General features: G+C 39.7%; 1 protein-coding gene across 4 annotated transcripts in view; it reads right to left on the reverse strand.

Moving 5' to 3' along the window:
• FBXW11 (F-box and WD repeat domain containing 11) overlaps positions 1 to 18,824 on the reverse strand; it is a 132,083-nt gene that overhangs the window by 13,363 nt on the left and 99,896 nt on the right. For all 4 annotated transcript variants that reach the window (XM_039485210.1, XM_039485212.1, XM_039485211.1 and 1 more), the window contains 5 exons: positions 4,984 to 5,121; positions 4,248 to 4,366; positions 2,963 to 3,212; positions 1,591 to 1,709; positions 389 to 499 (listed from right to left, as the gene is read on the reverse strand). In XM_039485210.1, coding sequence (XP_039341144.1) covers positions 389 to 499; positions 1,591 to 1,709; positions 2,963 to 3,212; positions 4,248 to 4,366; positions 4,984 to 5,121 — 737 coding nt within the window. The remainder of the gene's footprint in view (positions 1 to 388; positions 500 to 1,590; positions 1,710 to 2,962; positions 3,213 to 4,247; positions 4,367 to 4,983; positions 5,122 to 18,824) is intronic.

An 18,824-nucleotide genomic window follows, 5' to 3' on the forward strand; every position in this document is an offset into this window, starting at 1 on the left:
CTAACCAGCTTGAGCTGTACAGCAAAGCCATATAAACTTGATTAGTAGAATACTTAATTCTGCAGGGAGCTAGAGCTACCTACCTACCCCTACGAAAAGAGTTAAGAAGACCTAAGAACAAGTTACTGGAAGGAGCTGCAGAATAAAACAGAATACATAATATTCAAAGGCTACATTCAGGACATAGGTAGTCTGCATTATTGAAATCTACAGGAACTGGGCAACACCCAGGTTAAATGTAGATCTGTCATAACCAGATCACTTAGACAACAGGATGCAAACCAAAAGAGAATCCCTCATTATGTGTGTTAGGGATGAGAACTTTCAAAAGTGTGCTTTACTAGGAGATACATGAATAATTTTCTCAAAGTGTGTCTGATGTACATACCCGTCATAGGCTCCACTAACAATTCGCTTGTTATCAAATCTGATGCATCGAACCAGTTCTTCATGGCCTTCTAGTACTCTTAAACAGGCCCCACATTCAATATCCCATAACCTTAAGAAAACAGAAGAAATGGATCTTTGAGAAACGCTCGTGTGACAATAGCGCTCCAATCCACTTACTCATGGTGCAATTTCCATTTTAATATAAGCTTTATTGGGTCTCTGAAAACGAAAACCATACTACATTGCGAAAAGGTACACCTGAGGCCCCTGTACGCAGTTCCCAGAAGGGAATACATTGCAACTCAGACACATTCCTAGTCAGTCTGCCCCATGGAACTGGCTCGATCCTTTTCCAAATTAAATGCATTTTAAAAGTAAAGGCTGTAAGCTTATGACTATTTCAATATAAATGAAGTTTATTGCTGAATCCATCTCCCTTTTTGTTCTGCAGATAAAGCCATGTGTATCAGAGGTACACCTCTACCCCGATAGAACGCGACCAGATATAACACGAATTCGGATATAACGCGGTAAAGCAGCAGGGAGCCCTGGGCCCTTTAAAGCACCACCCAAGCCCCGCTGCTTTACTGCGTTATATCCGAATTCGTGTGGAGCCCTGGGCCCTTTAAATTCCTGCTTGAGCCCCGCTGCCAGAGCTCCGGTGGTGATTTAAAGGGCCTGGGGCTCCCAGCAGCGGCTGGAGCACTGGGCCCTTTAAATCACCGCCAGGGAAGCCAGTTCAGGCTGGTACACCATACCGGACTGAACCTGATATAACGCAGTCTCAGCTACAAGGCGGTGAGATTTTTTGGCCTCCGAGGACCACGTTATATCGGGGCAGAGGTGCATATGTAGTAACTGAAATAACCTGGTGCTTTAATTGGACCCCCAATTTCTCTAATGATCTTCAGATCAATAGACTGTATTAAGATGTGGGATCTGTAAATTACATTTTTAGATGCTGACATCAGCCCAACAGTTTGTGAGCTGCACTTGATTGAGTATATGCTGTATGTTACCTGTTCCCTCCTTAGCAATGGTTGCCTGTTCTAATGCTGACAAGACATATAAAAAACTAAATGATTACTGTGCTATTAAACTGTAAGGCAGGTTTAAGAGACCTAGAAAAAAATCCCTTCTTTTTACATTTGCAAATGCATATTCTCTCCAATATACTTTTAGCAACCGTCTTCAACCCACCTAATGGTGTTGTCTGATGATCCACTCACAACTAGTCGATCCCTGTACTGAAGGCATGCAATGCCACGCTTGTGCCCATTTAGAGTACGAACAAACTCACATGTGCTTGTACTCCAGACCTGTAGAAAAAATTGAAAACATTCCATTTTGAGAGAGCTCGAGGTTTTATACATTAAATGGAAATTATGTTCAAACTTCATTAAAAAATCAGGACTCGAAAGAAGAACTTTGAGGAGAAAGCTGAACGAAAGCTTAGATTGTAAGCTCTTCCGGGGCTAGGATCATGGTGTATTTTGTATTTGTACAATGTGCACCACAATGGGGCTGCAAACCCAGCTGGGTCCTCCCAGCACTGCTATAATACATAAATCTGTTCAAATTGACTAAATCTTAAATTTAAAGTATTAAAAACGTTTAAACTTTTTGTAAAGCAAGTAAGCATTGCTTAAGTAATTTTAGAATTCTGATTGCTAACCAGCCAACATTTAAATTCAATCACATCACAAAATAACAAGCTTCTATAGACACAAAAGACTAGTCTGAATATCATTAACCTATTTTTTTTTTACCATTGACATGGCCAACAATCTACTGTTTATTGAAGACAAGACCAGGGACATTTGACTTGAGGCTGAGAGAAGAATGTTTGGGGGTGGAAAGATGGGGTTCAATGTTAAATTAATTGTTTAGAATCTTTGTGCATTTTTTTAAAGAAGTTGTATTTAAAGTTGTAAAGGGTCTAATGGGTCATTTTCCAAAAGAATACAGTACCTTAGTGTCAGACATAACTTCGCCAGAAAAAGTTCTTGGCACAATCTAAACCAGCTGTGGTTCTAGGGAGGGAGGGAAATATCTTTGTTGTATAGTAAGTTTGGGGTAACTAAGATGATCTGGCGGTCTTCAAACATGGCATTTTAATCCCTCAAACATGGCAAAATTTGGTTTAGTTGCTGAGAAGGTATGGTGGGGAAAGGTGGCTGCCTATACATTTCATGTCTAGAACAGGATTGCCAATGTATAGAAAACAAATAATTTGGAAAAAAGCACAGAAAAGTGCCATGCTTAATTTTCTAGCCAATTTCAAGACCTAATCTTGAGTAGATTTTAAGCTTTTTATAACTTTATGAAAGAAGACACAAAAAATGTTACAAGTCACGTTATTTGCATAAAAGCTTTAACATCTAACAGGAAGTCACAGATGAATGATAAAGAAATAGCCACAGAACTGCTCACATACACATTTGGGAATTGGATTTTAAGCACACATTCAACAACTCTAAATTTTTCTGAAGTGGAATTTTTTAAACTTTTGGACACACATTACAAATCAAAATTATTAGTAGTTTCCTGAGTAAACTTTCTGCCAACTTACTTTAATGGTCCTGTCACCTGATGCAGAGACAATGTACTTGTCATCAAAGTCTACAACATTAACAGCAGCACGATGGCCAACCAAGACACGGCGCAAGGTGATATCAGTAGGTGATGCCATATCCCAAACAGCAATGGATCTGTCCTTTGAACATGTCACCATTAAGCCATTACAGAAACGCAGATGAAGCACTGCCTCGTTGTGATGAATCAGTGTGTTCAGAACTTCGCCTGTGTTTACATCCCAAACTCTGTGGGGGAAGGGAAATGAAATGTATCCTGAATTAACTGAGATGACTACACACATTACAAACACGAAATGTATGCAATGAAGAGTGGTCTGTTAGTCTGAGGGACAGCCCTTCTCAACCACTTTATCTCTCTGGCTGCCCAAAGTTGCTACGTCTCATGGCTTGCTTCCAGAAGTCATTTTTACAGACAAAGGGGCTTATGTATAAAAGCCACAAATCAAGCAGAGGCTGACAATGGATTTCACCGAGGACTGGTAATGAGATACGAATCTTTTACCTATATGAAAGATGCCAGTTCAAGTTCAGGTCAGCAGCAACTGGAAGTTACTGCCATTCCATAGCTGTCCACTAGCTCATGTGAAACAAAGAGGTGGTAATCTCCCCTCAATTCGTAGTGCAATGGCATCCACACCACATAAGAGACCATAAATGGCTCTCTCAGAGATTAAGAACTCATTGGACATGGAGAATGAAGTCTCCTCCAGGCAAAGGCAACACAGAACACTCCACAGAAACCTGCAATGACTTTGACTGTGCTGTACCTGGGACGAGCATTGCCGTTTCCAGGGCTGTCACTACAGCCCCCTTATTGAGCATTAAGATCACACAAAACTTTAAACCTAAGAATACAGGAATGGCCAGCGATCGAATGCCAGTATCATATTATCAATTGTGGTCAGATTTTTCAGAGGAAGATGCAAGAAACCCTAAATTGGGCAATTATGGAATACTCCACTCAGCAGAGAAGTTTCTTCCTATCCCAGTCAGATGTTGGCTTATGCTCTGAATCATGAGGATTTATAGTCTTTCAAAACTTTTGAAATTCAAATCCTACAAGTATGCAACTCTAAAGCTTGGGGATGCTAGAAAATAGTGCATATAGTCTTTTGCTGTATCATGTGTCTAGCCCTTAAAGACACAGTACTATATTTGTTTTGTGGAATGGTCCTTATGCTTTAGTACTTGCAGTAGATTGTTTGTTTTGAGTGTCTCTACCCCAGACTTGAGTTCATTGGGCTAATACTTGAGGCTCACCTCACTGTAGAGTCCGAAGATCCAGTTACAATGACTCTCTCGTCATACTGCAGGCAGAGAACAGAGCCAGTGTGCCCTGTTAATATTTTCAAACATTCCAAGCTTGTTTTATCCCAAATCTGTCAAAAACAAAGATATGGGTTGAAATTTTGGCTTTCACTATTGTGAAGAGAAGACCAGTGGTGGCAAAGAGAATCCATGAGCAATCCAGCATGCACATTCTCCTGCCTTCGCTTCTGTTTTTATGTTCTCCTGCCTTGCCAAGGAGATAAGCACATGCTGGACAGATCTATGAAACTGCCAACCATGAGACAGAAATTTGTCGTCCATAAGGAAACATTTTGTTTCATAGGGAAAGAGCAGAAATTAGCAATAATCCAAATCATTAACAAAACCATAGGATGCAGCCAAGCAAGGGGGCACAAGCCATCTGTTTACAGTAAACGTGATTTCATAACGGTGTTGATTTTCAATCTGGCCAAAATTGCCATGACTGGCAATCCACATCACTCATGAGGCAAAACACAAGCAGGGATATGTTACCAGCTTCCCCTGAGAGATCATGCAAAACATGCCATCCTCAGAAAGTGCTGCACAAACACCACTACCCCACAAAAAGACAGGAGAGATGGGCCCCAAGGAAACAAGCGGCACCTGACAGCCTCCTTTCCAAGTCTAAAGCCAAGACAGAGGCAGTGGCTCATGTCTCTACATAAAGAGGAAGGAAGTATATTACCTTGATGGAGTTATCCCGTAGGCCACTGATGATCTTTTCATCATCATACTGTAAACAGTAGACACCTTTGCTATTTTCAGAGCGGCACTGAATTCTTTGCAAGTTGTGTCGTCCACATCGCCAGTTAGATTCTATAGTCTAGAAAGACAGAAAAACTATTTATACCAAGTGATGAATAAAGCAGTGTATGTTTGTTAAAACCATGATTTCTTGGACAAAAATATTACTTGGATTTTCACCTCAAGTAAAAATCCTCCATGAGCACTGACATATTTGGTTCTTTTGGAGCTATGTACTTTTAAATCACGAGCATATTTCCAATAGTAAATATGTAAAATAGGACTAATTAGAATTATGACTTTTGCATTTTGTCAAGACAAAGCTATAACTTTGTCATTGCAATCTTGGACCAGGATCAATAATGCTTGACTCAGACAGATCTCTTTCTATAATGGGAAAATTTCAGTTTGCTCATTTAATTAATCTCATAATCTGATATAGGTTACAAAGCCTCTGTTTTTATAATTCAGGGACATCACACTACACTCAATCTCATTTGGGAAGGTGAATACAAATTTCTTTAAAGTCCAAAATGGAGGTCACATCTGCTTTAAAAACTTCAGTTAATGTGTCAAATAGCAAAATATACTAACTGATGCTGTTTTTTTTAGGAACCAACTTTGTGAAATGTTTTTGTTATATATCTGATTTTAAATCCTGATGAAAACCAAAAAAAAAAAAAAAATGAAAACATGAAATAGGGACTATTATAAAAATGAAAATTTACTATTGGGAAATTGCCTTTAAATTCTTTATAAGATATTATCCACTAAATGTTCTTCCTAAAATTCTTTTTTAAATATGAAATAATTCAGCCTCTCACTTTGATTTTGTGGTGTATACTTTTCTGGGGAAATAGAAAATTCAAATCTGGTATATTTTAACAAATAGGCTGTAATCAATTTAACATTAAAAGATAGAACGTAAATCTGCTTTTAATCAACTTTACATTGGTGATAGGACAGATGCTGAGCCAGTTCAAAGAAATCAGGAATCCTGTTTAGAAGATTTATAAATAGTAATAATAAAAGAATCAGTGCAGTGGAACAAACAAACAAAAAACTACAGCACAACATATGGAATCCCTACATACACTGGGATATTTCTCATCCTCTGTTAACACACAGAAAAACAGATAAGTCATATGATAGATTACAATGTTTGAAAGAGAAAAAACAGGTGAATGAGAATTGAGCAGTTGATGAACTGAAGATTTGTTCTGGAGAGCGTTCTTATTGATATCTTGATGCTATGCTCAATTTATAATCTCCACTCCCCCTTCTAGCCCCGCTGGACACTCCTACTAAAGCATTTTATCTCTGAATCAGAGTTCTGAACCATATTTTGTCCCTCCTTCTGGTTTCCCCCCAAAAGCCTGCAAAACCACCCAAGAACATAAAACTGATTTTTCAAGAACAAGTCAAGACACAAATTTGATTTAATTTAAAAAAAAATGTTGCTGTCCAATGGTATCTCATAACGCATTCTAGGGAGATCACATACCTATTTACCCCACCAACACTCTTCCTGAAGTGCCAGAAGGATACAATTGGCTTACACGAGATAAGAGATGGTGGTAAGCAAAACAGCAAGATATGCTGTCAAATCATCCACTTTTATTTGCCCTTTGGTGACATTTACAAGAAAATTAAGGCAGGACGCCAGTTTTCATTTTCAGATCAGCAATACTGGTCAGCCAAGGCTTCCAAGTTTTTCAGACTGTTGATCAGCAACTTGTACATTGAGCATTAAATAATTATGCTCTGCTTGTATGTACTGAGGTTTTGATCACCATGGCAGATTCAGCCCTGGGAGTCTATTGTAATGTCCCTGGCAGAGATCAGATTGCTCATTACAATATTTGTTTAGGTTTGTTTGGTTTGGGGTTTTTTGCAGGGGGGAAGAGGTAGCCGTTTAATTTTTGGTTTACAGTATTTAGCTATGTTTGTTTATTTAAAAGGTGATATTAATCACCTGCCCTCTGCAGGGCAATATCATTTAATGTTCTGGGAAACAGAAGAAAAGACATTCATTTTAATTCATTCACTGTTTCTATTTAGTTCAATGCTCAAAATTTCACCAATGGAAGCTACTTAATAAGGTTACCATATGTAAATGTTGGCTACAAATGAAGGAAACTAAAATATTATTTATACATTTGTCTGAGCACTATGAAGCAGTAAGTCATGTGCAGGTGTATATTTTAATTCTATGCGTCAATGTCATTTCATTTAGACATTATGTGGTGTGGCTACTGTGGGAAAATATTTCATGTTTTTGACAACCTGTAAAATCCCCTTACACGGCATAAATTTTCAATATACTGGGAAAGTAGCCACCATACACAGAGAATATACAGCAGCATTACAATTGGCAATAGAGTGGAAACAGATGTGAGTATAGAGAAATAACATTTTAGATGACAAATACAGCTGAGTGGGTGGGCAACTTGGAAGACCCTCTATAAAGGAGCATGTTAAATACAGTACTTGCAACCACATAAAAGCTTCTTGCTATAAGAAATTTAGGTTGTTACTCAAAGGTGAAGCTGACAAAGATTTCACCTGCAACCTCCTCAAGCAGATATTTTAAAATAAATTCTGTGTATGCAGAGTGGATAGGTATTTGTATGGAAGGAGTTATTACATTTTATGCACTGCAGCAAACGTTATGGAATTAATGCTACAGAAATCCAAGGTTCCTTCACATACTTAAATTACAAAACCTCTGCCACTTGTTACTTGTATTTTTTATATACATCCCCTCAATAAAGCTTCAAATAAAATAATAATAATAATAATAATAATAATAATAAAACCTCCTCTAAACTCAGTTCCCAGAACTACAAGGCAGACAAACTTAAATGCTGGGAAATACCAGTTTCCTACAGCATATACACACCCTCAGTTTCACACACTTCTATAGCCAAAGTCAAAAACAGGAGAATCAGTAGCTGAAAGTAGCTATCAAATACACTGTACTCTCACAGGATAATAAACTAGTGGAGAATCTCATCCAACCAGAGCAGAAAATTTAAATTAAGGTAATTTTAAATCATTCATTTTAATTATGAAAAAGAATAAAACAAAAAATTGATTTGTTTTTGTTTCCTAGAAAAGTTATCTTCCTTTCTGGATATCTGGGACATGCTAGGAAAGAAGCCAGAACATCTCTGATGGCAGGTGTACAACTGGTCAGATAGAAGAACATGAAAAAAGGGATGGCTGTAAGAATCCATCTGTCCAACAGTACACAGAGAGGGAAAACTAATGGCTTTAACATAGAGGATATGCAAAGAGCGGCCCAGGACAGACAGGGATGATAGAGCCTTGTTAGTGCTCTAAGCAACTTATGACAGTAGGGCAAGGATTCAGATTCAGAAGTGTTCTTTTTCCTGGGTTAAACATAACAATATATTATCCATGGGATGTATTAAAAATATAGATTATCCACTTGCTAGGTTACTGTTCATTTGTTTGATAACACACACACACACATATTTGCCTTAATTATTTTTTGACCTTTATATGTGTTATAGTTAAAAGGTGCACTTGATTCACCCTCACAGGCAGAGGTGAATTTGTATCTCCTGCAGCACAAATAGGAGTCATCCACTGGTCAGGGGCGGCTCTAGACATTTCGCCGCCCCAAGCACGGCGGCATGCCGCGGGGGGCGCTCTGCCGGTCACGGGAGGTCCACCGGAGCTGCCTGCCGCCCTCCCGGCGACCGGCAGAGCACCCCCCGCGGCATGCCGCCCCAAGCACGGGCTTGGCGTGCTGGGGCCTGGAGCCGCCCCTGCCACTGGTGAAGGGCACGGAGCAGTACCATTTCCATGCTTCCTTGGGGGAACCATTTTAAGTTCCTTTAGTTTACTTGCTAAAACATTAGCAACAGAGGGATTTTCCTCCTGAAATATTACAAGCTTTTGTGGCAACAGCAGCCGAAAAACCTACCATCCCATCCACATTCCCCCTTCTGCTAACTGACTAATTAAAAATTAAATACCACTAGAGACATCCATGGACATGGTGAGAAACCCTGGCACACCTCAGAAAAGAAGAGCACATCCTGAAATTCTTAACAGTATGCTGGCCCTGTGCCCTGCTTGGGAACTTCATTTTTCACATGAGCTCCCTGCGATGGACGTGCTTCCTCCACCTCTCATTCCACCCCACGTAAGTACGCAGGATTGTCAAGAGACAGCACAGCCCTTATTAACTGCACAAGCTTTCAAGAGACAATCTGCTCAAGGTTGTGGAGACATCCAGTTTACACTGGGCATGCACAGCAGGTTAACAGGCATAGCACTTCCATATTAATAACTTGATATAGAATCAGATGTGTAGGGCTGGAGAGAGGTCATCTAGTCCAGCCCTCTACTCTGAGGCAGGACCAAGTACTCCTAAAACCACCACTGACAGGTGTTTGCCTAATCTGTTCTTTAAAATCTCCAATGACAGGGATTCCACAAATTCCCTTGGAAGTCTATTCCAGCGCTTAACTGTCCTTACAGTTAGAAAGTTTTTCCTAATAATATCTAACCTAATTCTCCTTTGCTGCAAATTAAGCCCATTAATTCTTGTCCTACCTTCAGTGGACATGCAGAACAACTGATCAAATATGTTAAGGGCTGTTACAAAGAGAAAGTGAAGACCTAACAGATCTCCTGGTCCCCATAACTTCTTTTTTGAAGACTAAATATGCCCAGCTGTTTTGTTTTTTTTAAACCCTTCCTCACAGGTCAGGTTTTCTAAACCTCTTATCATATTTGTAGCTCTTCTCTGGACTCTCACCAATTTGTCCACATCTTTCCAAAAGTGTCATGCCCAGGCTTGGAGACAGTACTTCAGCTAAGGCCTCACCAGTGCCAAGCACAGTGGGACAATTACCTCCCATGTCTTACACTCAAGACTATCAGGGTTGGAAGGGACCTCAGGAGGTCATCTAGTAAAATCCCTGCTCAAAGCAGGACCAATACCCAACTAAATCATCCCAGCCAGGGCTGTCAAGCTTGACCTTAAAAACCTCTAAGGAAGGAGATTCCACTACCTCCCTAGGTAACCCATTCCAGTGCTTCACCACCCTCCTAGTGCAAAAAGGTTTTCTTAATATCCAACCTAAACCTCCCCTACCGCAATTTGAGACCATTACTCCTTGTTCTGTCATCTGCCACCACTGAGAACAGTCTAGATCCATTTTCTTTGGAACCCCCTTTCAGGTACTTGAAAGCAGCTATCAAATCCCCCCTCATTCTTCTCTTCCGCAGATTAAATAATCCCAGTTCCCTCAGCCTCTCCTCATAAATCATGTGCTCCAGCCCCTTAATCATTTTTGTTACCCTCTGCTGGACTCTTCCCAATTTTTCCACATTATTCTTGTGTGGGGCCCAAAACTGGACACGGTACTCCAGATGAGGACTCACCAATGCTGAATAGAGGGGAATGATCACATCCCTCGATCTGCTGGCAATGCTCCTACTTATACAGCCCAAAATGCCGTTAGCCTTCTTGGCAACAAGGGCTCGCTGTTGACTCATATCCAGCTTCTTGTCCACTGTAACCCGTAGGTCCTTTTCTGCAGAACAGCTGCCTAGCCATTCGGTCCCTAGTCTGTAGCAGTGCATGGGATTCTTCCATCCCAAGTGCAGAACTGCATTTGTCCTTGTTGAACCTCATCAGCTTTCTTTTGGCCCATTCCTCTAATTTGTCCAGGTCCCTCTGTATCCTATCCCTACCCTGCCCTCCAGAGTATCTACCCCTCCTCTCAGTATAGTGTCATCCGCAAGCTTGCTGAGAATGCAATCCACATCATCCTCCAGATCATTAATGAAGATACTGAACAAAACTGGCCCCAGGACCAACCCTTGGGGCACTCCGCTTGATACCGGCGGCCAACTAGACATGGAGCCATTGATCACTACCCGTTGAGCCCGACGATCTAGCCAGATTTCTATCCACCTTATAGTCCACCCCAGAATGAATTAGCCCTTTTTATTTGCATCACATTGTTGGCTCAGATTCAATTTATAATCCACTATAACTCCTTTTCAGCACATTTATTATTTGATTTTATTATTATTATTTATTCCACATTTTGCATTTGATTTTTCCTTCACTTTCCACTTATCTTTATTGATTTTAATCTTGTTCATTTCAGACCAACTCTCCAATCTGTCATGGTCTTTTTGAATTCTAATCCTGTCCTCCAAAGTGCTTGTGACCTTTCCCACTGTGGCATCACCTGAAAATTTTATAAGCATACTCTCCACTAGCCAAGTCATTAATGCAAATATTGACCAGTACTGCACCCAAGACAGACCCCTGCAAGACACCACTACATACATCCTCCCAATTTGACAGCAAACCATTGATCATTACTCTGAATATAGTCTTTCAACAAGTTATGCACCCTATCTTATAGTAATTTCATCTAGACCACATTTTCTGAGTTTGCTTATGAGAATGTCAAGTGGGACTGTGTCAAAAGCCTTACAAAAAAAGATGCATCAAATCTACAGCTTCCCCCCTACCTACTAGGCCAGTAACCCTCTCAAAGACAGAAATTAGATGGGTTTGGCATGATTTGTATCTTGATAAATCCATGTTGGCATTTGCGTATTACCCTATTATCTTCTAGGTGCTTACAAACTGATTAATACTTTGTTCCAGCATGTTTCCAGGTACTGAAGTTAGACTGAGTGATCTATAATTCTCTGGGTCCTCTCTGTTCCCCAAGCCTAGAGCCATAAGAACCTCGTGGCTGCTGGGAATCTTTCTACTATTCTACCCCAGCCTCAATTTTTTTAATCTTACTCCTTTGAGTAGCTCTGGTGTCTCCCTCTCTTGTAGAATTTTCTATGCAACTGCAGAGTTAAATTTACATGATTCTTGCTGCATCACTGCCACCAGGATTCTGAAGAGCAGACGAGAAAATGAGCAGAGTTGTCACTTTCACTCAGCTACTGCTTAGGAAAGTTAGAAGCAGCAGCTGTATGCCTGCAGCCAGAGCCTCCCCTAGGGTACAGCTTTGTGAGGATGTGGATGAGCAAGGAGCGCCCCTACCAACTCAGCACCTCCTGCCCACCGGTGGGCCCCGCAGATCAGTGCCTCTCCCTCCCTCCCAGGGCCTACTGCCAATCAGCTGTTTCACTGCATCTGGAGACGCTAGGGGGAGGGGAGAGGAGCAAGGGTGCAGCTCGCTTGGGGGAGGTGGTAGAGATGGGGAGGGGGAAGAGGCATGGGGGAAGTGGGAGGGGCCTTGGGGGAAGGGGTGGAGTGAGGGTGGGGCCTGGGCAGGGCCGGGGGGAGCAGGCTTGCCAGATAGAAACTCAGCACCTATGTCCCAGACCCCACACCCTCCTAGGGACAGCCCTGCCTGCAGCCTCATTAAATGAATGTATCAGGTCACATTCATAAAGTTCTCTTCACAAACACAAGAGAATTTATTTTACTTTTAAATATAAGCTTATATTCTGTAGAAATTGATGGCTTAGGGTCTACTTACCAAGAAAGTTCCCACTTTATCATGGGTAAACCATTAACTGAAAATACAAGCGAGACTGTCAAGGAGGAAAGGGAAGGATTAGCTTAGAAAAATGACTGCAACCATTTTATCCTTATGAGTAATGAAAAGTTGTTTTATCTCAATTGCCTCCTTCAATAAAATAAATTGAAGAAATACATCTCCACTGGTATAAAGGTTCAATAGACAAATCTGTAGAACATAAGATTAAATTAAAAATAAAAAACAGTAAGAAATCAGCTAGGTAGGCTGATGACTTTTACAGGAGCTGGAAACAACTACCTTGGTAAAAAACTTCATGAAGTGTCTTAGTAACGTTCCCCAAAATGAATTTCTATTATTCTGTTTTTGTCCCCTTATTCAGATGTATCATATTCTGAATCTAGATGCAATTTTTTTAAAGTTTTAATAAAGACATACAAAGGTCACCTTTGCTGAACATGTACCAGAAAACATTCCCTGTGAGTGAATCAACGGCTTCCTGTCTTGCTTTAATAATCATCTTGGACGGGATAATCAAGATACGCTTTCAAGAACTGTCTGCAATAAAGCAAGGCTAGCAATTAGGGAGATAATGCTGAAAGCCAAGCTAGAGCTGAGTATGACATGTGCCTGGTTCAATTTTGGGTAAATCATGCTTACATTATAAATTCAAAGATCAGAAGAGGACAAAACATGGCAAAAGGTAAGGGAGTCTGAAAAATTCAATCATCAACTCACTAGAACAGTGGAAAAGCTTTACCTTGTGAGTATCAGGGCCGAAGTTATTAAATTCTGCAGAATTTAAGACCTAAATATTAAAACTTATCTGAAGGCTTGAAAAACTTACCACACAACTACAAGATAAAGGGTTACAGCCTGTTAGCCAGAGAGAGAGAGAGAGTGTAATACGGGGGACTGCAGAACATCAGCAATGTATTGGTGAGTAGACCTACCCCAGCCTCTGGGAAGGAGAAGAATGCTAGAAATATCGAAGATGCATACACCTGCACTGAGATTGAGAAAAGTGGGAGGAAGACCTGTTGAAAGTCTCTGGATACAAGGAGTAAAAAAGGGTGATGTCATGGTAGGCATCTAATATAGACCACCTAACCAGGATGAAGAGGGGTATGAGGTTATTTTTTAAACAACTAACAAAATCATTCAAAATACTGTTGTATTATTTTCCCAACAGATATCTGGGTAGTTGAAGTCCCCCATTACAATCATGCTGGAAGGACATATTGAGTGGGGTCCTGCAGAGATCTGTCCTGGGTCTGGTTCTATACAATAGCTTCATAAATTATTTAGATAATTGCATAGAGAATACACTTATAAAGTCTGCAGATAGATACCAAGCTGGGAGGGGTTGCAAGCACTTTGGAGGATAGGATTAAAATTAAAAATGATCAAACTGGAGAAATGTTCTGAAATAAATAAGATGAAATTTAATACAGACAAATGCAAAGTACTACACTTAGGAAGGAATAGTCAACTGCACAAACACAAAATGGGAAATGACTGCCCATGACTGCAGAAAAGGATCTGGGGGTTCTAGTGGATCACAAACTAAAGATGAGTCAACATGTAATACTGTTGCCAAAAAAAAGTGAACATTATTCTGGGACGTATTATCAGCAGTGTTGTAAGCAAGACACTCTACTTCACACTAACAAGGACTCCACTGGAGTAGCGTGTCCAGCTCTTGTCACCACACTTCTGGAAAGATGTGGACAAACTGGAGAAAGTCCAGAGGAGAGTAACAAAAATGATTAAAGGTCCAGAAAACATGACTTATGAGGAAACATTGAAAAAACTGAATTTATTTAGTCTTGAGACGATAGCAGTCTTCAAGTATGTAAAAGGCTGTTATAAAGAGGAGAGTGATAAATTGTTCTCCTTAACCACTGAGGACAAGACAAGAATTAATGTGCTTTAATTGCAGTAAGGAAGATTTAGGTAAGACAACAGGAAAAACTTCCTAACTGTAAAGGTTGCTAAGCTCCAGAATAAATTACCTAGGGAGGCTGTGGAATCTCTGTCACTGGAAGTTTAAGAACAAGTTAGACAAACACCTGTCAGAGATGGTCTAGATAATACTTAGTCCTGCCTCAGTGCAGGGGACTGGACTAGTGACCCACTGAGGTCTCTTCCAGTCCTACATTTCTATGATTCTATGTATCTACGTTTCGTTGGTCTGTTGTTTACATCACTGAACAGATAGCACAAGGAAAGCAGATTTCACTTTGCTTGGCTATCAGTGTAAGAACTTTTAAATAATTTAAATTACATTCAAATAAAGATAGCTGCTCAAATGATGCAATACTGTCCCTGGTAAGGACTGCAAACTGAAAAGACCACAGACTACCTTTTGGAAGAAGCAGATATCAAGGTAAGTATTTCCTAGCAAGTATTCTAGAAACTTTGTATTTAAGAACTCAAATACATGGAAATTAAATCAACATGACACCTTCCAGACATAAGAAGTCATGAGTGTCTAAATGGATCAAAACAACAAACAATGTAGTATCTAAGACTTAGAGACTCACATTCATGAGTTGAATTTCACTCACTTTCTTCTTCTGCATCTTTCTTCTTGCAAGAGAAGAAGAAGATTCACCCACAAAAGCTGCTATGCTGAACGCCTGTGTTTCTATAAGGTGCCACAGGATTCTTTGTTGCTTCCAGACATAAGAAGTCATGACTTCTTGACAGCAGGGAGAGATCAATAACTGATTTTTTTTTTATTGGTAATGTGATACCTGAGCAACGTAATTCAATCCCTTCCAGCTCTCCAGGGGAGATTTAAAAAAAACCAAAACCTTACAACCCAAGGGCAAGGAAAATGGGGAGGGCAAGCGTGAGAGTTGCTGCAATGATATATGCATCAATAATAAACAGAACAGCTGACAGTACACAACCATCCAACAAAGGCTATATTACACATTTTGCTTTCCATTTGAGATTAATATCACTATTTAATAAATGACTGTGTGACACCATGAAAAATATAGTTAGAAATATATTGAACTAGATACTTATTTGCCCACCCTTGCTGTTGTCTGAGCACATCCTACATGCTTAAAAACACACTCAAGCATCCCCCCTATTTGTCAACAGTTTCATTTAAGGAAACTTAACTATCCTTTACAAAACCTGCCACTAATGATAAGCTCTCAAAGGAAGATAACTTGGATGTATACAGCTGGCCAGACTTTTCAACAAATTTTCAGTCATCTCACTCCAATACTGTAAATGTTACTACAAAAATGTATTTCCTTTGAAATTACACAGTAGAGCTTTGGCAAAAAAAACCCAAACAGTAAAGATCTTTCCCCACGTAATCTTAGTAATGACTCCACTGAAGAGCCTCTTTCCTCTTCATGTTTTGACTCTTATGTCCAAGATTTTAAAAGCTAGCTTGTATTTTTTTAAATATGAACTCCCTTAACTTATGGAAGAACACATGGAGTCTATTTGATGGCCTGGCCACATTCTTTCCTAAATTCTTTGGGGGAAATCTCATTTGATATTCTCATCGTAATTAAGCAGACTACAGTCTCCACAGAAGCAAGATGAAGGACCTTCCCATGTATTTCGGGATATGAAGAACATGTACAAATAATCTTGACAGACCATGAGGAATAGATTATATTTGTGCTAATTCTAAAGGGATATATTAGTCCAGCTTCATAGATCATATGGAAGAGGTCCAGGGATTTGGAGTTGTGGTATCAAAACTATAAAACTTATCCTATTTGGCAATTTGCCTATTACTGTAGCCCATTTAAAACAGTTTATCTGCACCACAATATTTGTGGACTGTTTCCAAGTACAGGGTTAACCGGACAAACTCAGATGATCTCCACACAAACAAATTTTGCAATCCCACATTTGGTTCTCTCAAACACCACACTAGTTTTCCCTTTAAGGGAGTTCCTAAAGTACTTAGCTTGGCTGTTCTGCAACAATTGATTTGGAAACACCAGAAATTACTGGACTACCTCTTATGAAATAAAAACTAATTAAATATTTGTCCGCATTTACTTTTCACAATAGAGGTGGAGAGAGTTGCATGCCTCTTTTCAAGAATTTGGCTTCAGATCTCTAAAGTGTCCCTTCTCATTCAATGATTGCAGAAGTGACAGTATATTCTGGAAATGTATTTGGTAGAGAACAGATATTGGCACTAATAAATTTTCAGAGAGGCAAAGGAGCCTCAGTTTGCCAAATCATAGGCTGTATTACCTTGCAGCTATTATCACCTTGTAGCTGCATGGACTTTTGACCCCAAATGCTAATAGAACCCAAGGGAAAGAATTAAATTAGCTCTTTATCCATCCCTCATTTTTGCTTCCAATTGTCAATTTGGTTTTTAGATTACTTTTTCAATTCTGTCATTCAGTCAATCCAATGGAGACAGACCATTTTTCTACTGCACTTATCCTCACTTATAACCCAATTCAGTACCAGCTGCATACATTAATGAAATCCCTTTTGTTGTTAAAATAGTTTAACAATGGGTTCTGGTTTATCCTTGTTCCTTGCATGTGAAATAGTGATAGTGAGAAGTAAGTCATAACATGTACATTTCGTTACACTAAAAATGTGGTCTTCAGGTAAATGTCTTGTAAAAACATGTTTTTGTCTTCTGAGTGCTAATGTGATAGTCACCAGGAAAACAACTTAAGTGGTGTACCAAAGATGGATACTGAATTTAGAGTTCCTGTGGAAAGGCAGGGATCACAAAACTTACAAAGGATGATATTACAGGTAGATATTATAGAACAAGGTTTAAAGTAAGAGAGCAACACTGCTTTTAAAAACCAGCAAGGATAGAAAATCCTTCAGACCCTGAATTGCCCCTAAGATGAAGTCTGGTATTTTTACAGCAGTTTTCTGCATGACCTTTTGAAGAACTCAAGAATGGAGGGGATGAAATTTAATCAGGCTGTTCCCCTCTACCTCCACCCTTTTGTTAGCAATCCCTAGAGAAAAGGGGCCCAAGTGCTGTAGCTGGCTTTGTGTTGCAGACTTTCTGACTGAAGGACTGTGTCAACAACTTGATCTGAGAGTCCACAGGGAGAGAGACCTTATGAATCATACCTTATAGAGACATTTATTGGAAGAATTGGAAATGATGGGACCTTAGAAGAGAAAAAATTATCCGATCCTTGACTACTAGCTCAAGAAATTCAGGGTACTAAAAGCATCAATCCTAATCCAGGATGGAAACATCTGAAACATGGGAACATTTCCCAGGGCTTAAATTGAAAAGAAACATTTGAGCATAGAGAACAAATCCCAAGTTGCACAACTTCTCAACCCATCTACAGTCTCCCCTCCAAATTAGCAACTTCATAAGACCAAGACTAGGAAAATGTTGCTGGTATAAGATGAATGATTGGGATTCTGGAAGTGAGAGTTGGCTTAACAAGAGAGACTTCATATCCTTAGAAGTCTGGACAAAGACATGTCTGTTTCCTGAATATGGACAAGCTAAGGCTTACACTGATTTTGGGTAGAGAGAATTCCAGAGTGAGAGCCTGTAACTGAAAGACCTGGCTCCCTTTGAGTAGTTAGCTTAAGTGTCCTGGACAAATAAAGATGGAATGTTAAGTAGGAATGAGTGTCTGGTGCGGCCAACACCCATGTGGGGCTTGGTGGGTGGCAGCCAACCCCTTGAATTCACCTGATGTTGCTGACAGCCAGTAAAGAGTACAGACTAGTGTTTTATAAATTTACAGATCTTAAGGCCAGAAAGGACAGTTATGATCATCTAGTCTGACATCCTGAATAAACATTATGACTTAGTATTCCACCCAGTGATTCCTACATCAAGCCCGTAACTTGTGATTGAGACAAAGCATCTCTTTTAGAGAGACCGCTAATCTTGATTTAAAGATTTCAGGAGGTGGAGAAGCCACAAAATCCTTAAGAAAGCTGTTTCAATGGTTAATTGCCTTGACTGTTAAAAAATTTATGCCTTATTTCTAAGTCTGACTCTGTCCAGCATCAGTATTCAGACACTGGATCTTGTCATATCTTTGTCTCCTAACTTAAAAAGCCCTTGACTGATCAAGCTACCTCTTTCAAAGCCCTAAGGAGTCCCAGAGAAAAGTCAATGTTAAAATGGAATTATGGTTGTAAGTTTATATCAGTAACTTTGGGGAAAGACTTGATAGAATATTTTATTTTACAGACACCAAGCATTAGAAGGCCAGGACATTTTAAGTTAAGGATACCTGCAAAACACCAAAACGTTATGAAAGTATAGAAA

This window comes from Mauremys reevesii, linkage group 8 (assembly GCF_016161935.1).
Source record: "Mauremys reevesii isolate NIE-2019 linkage group 8, ASM1616193v1, whole genome shotgun sequence".
In the NCBI taxonomy this organism is placed as follows: Eukaryota; Metazoa; Chordata; order Testudines; family Geoemydidae; genus Mauremys; species Mauremys reevesii.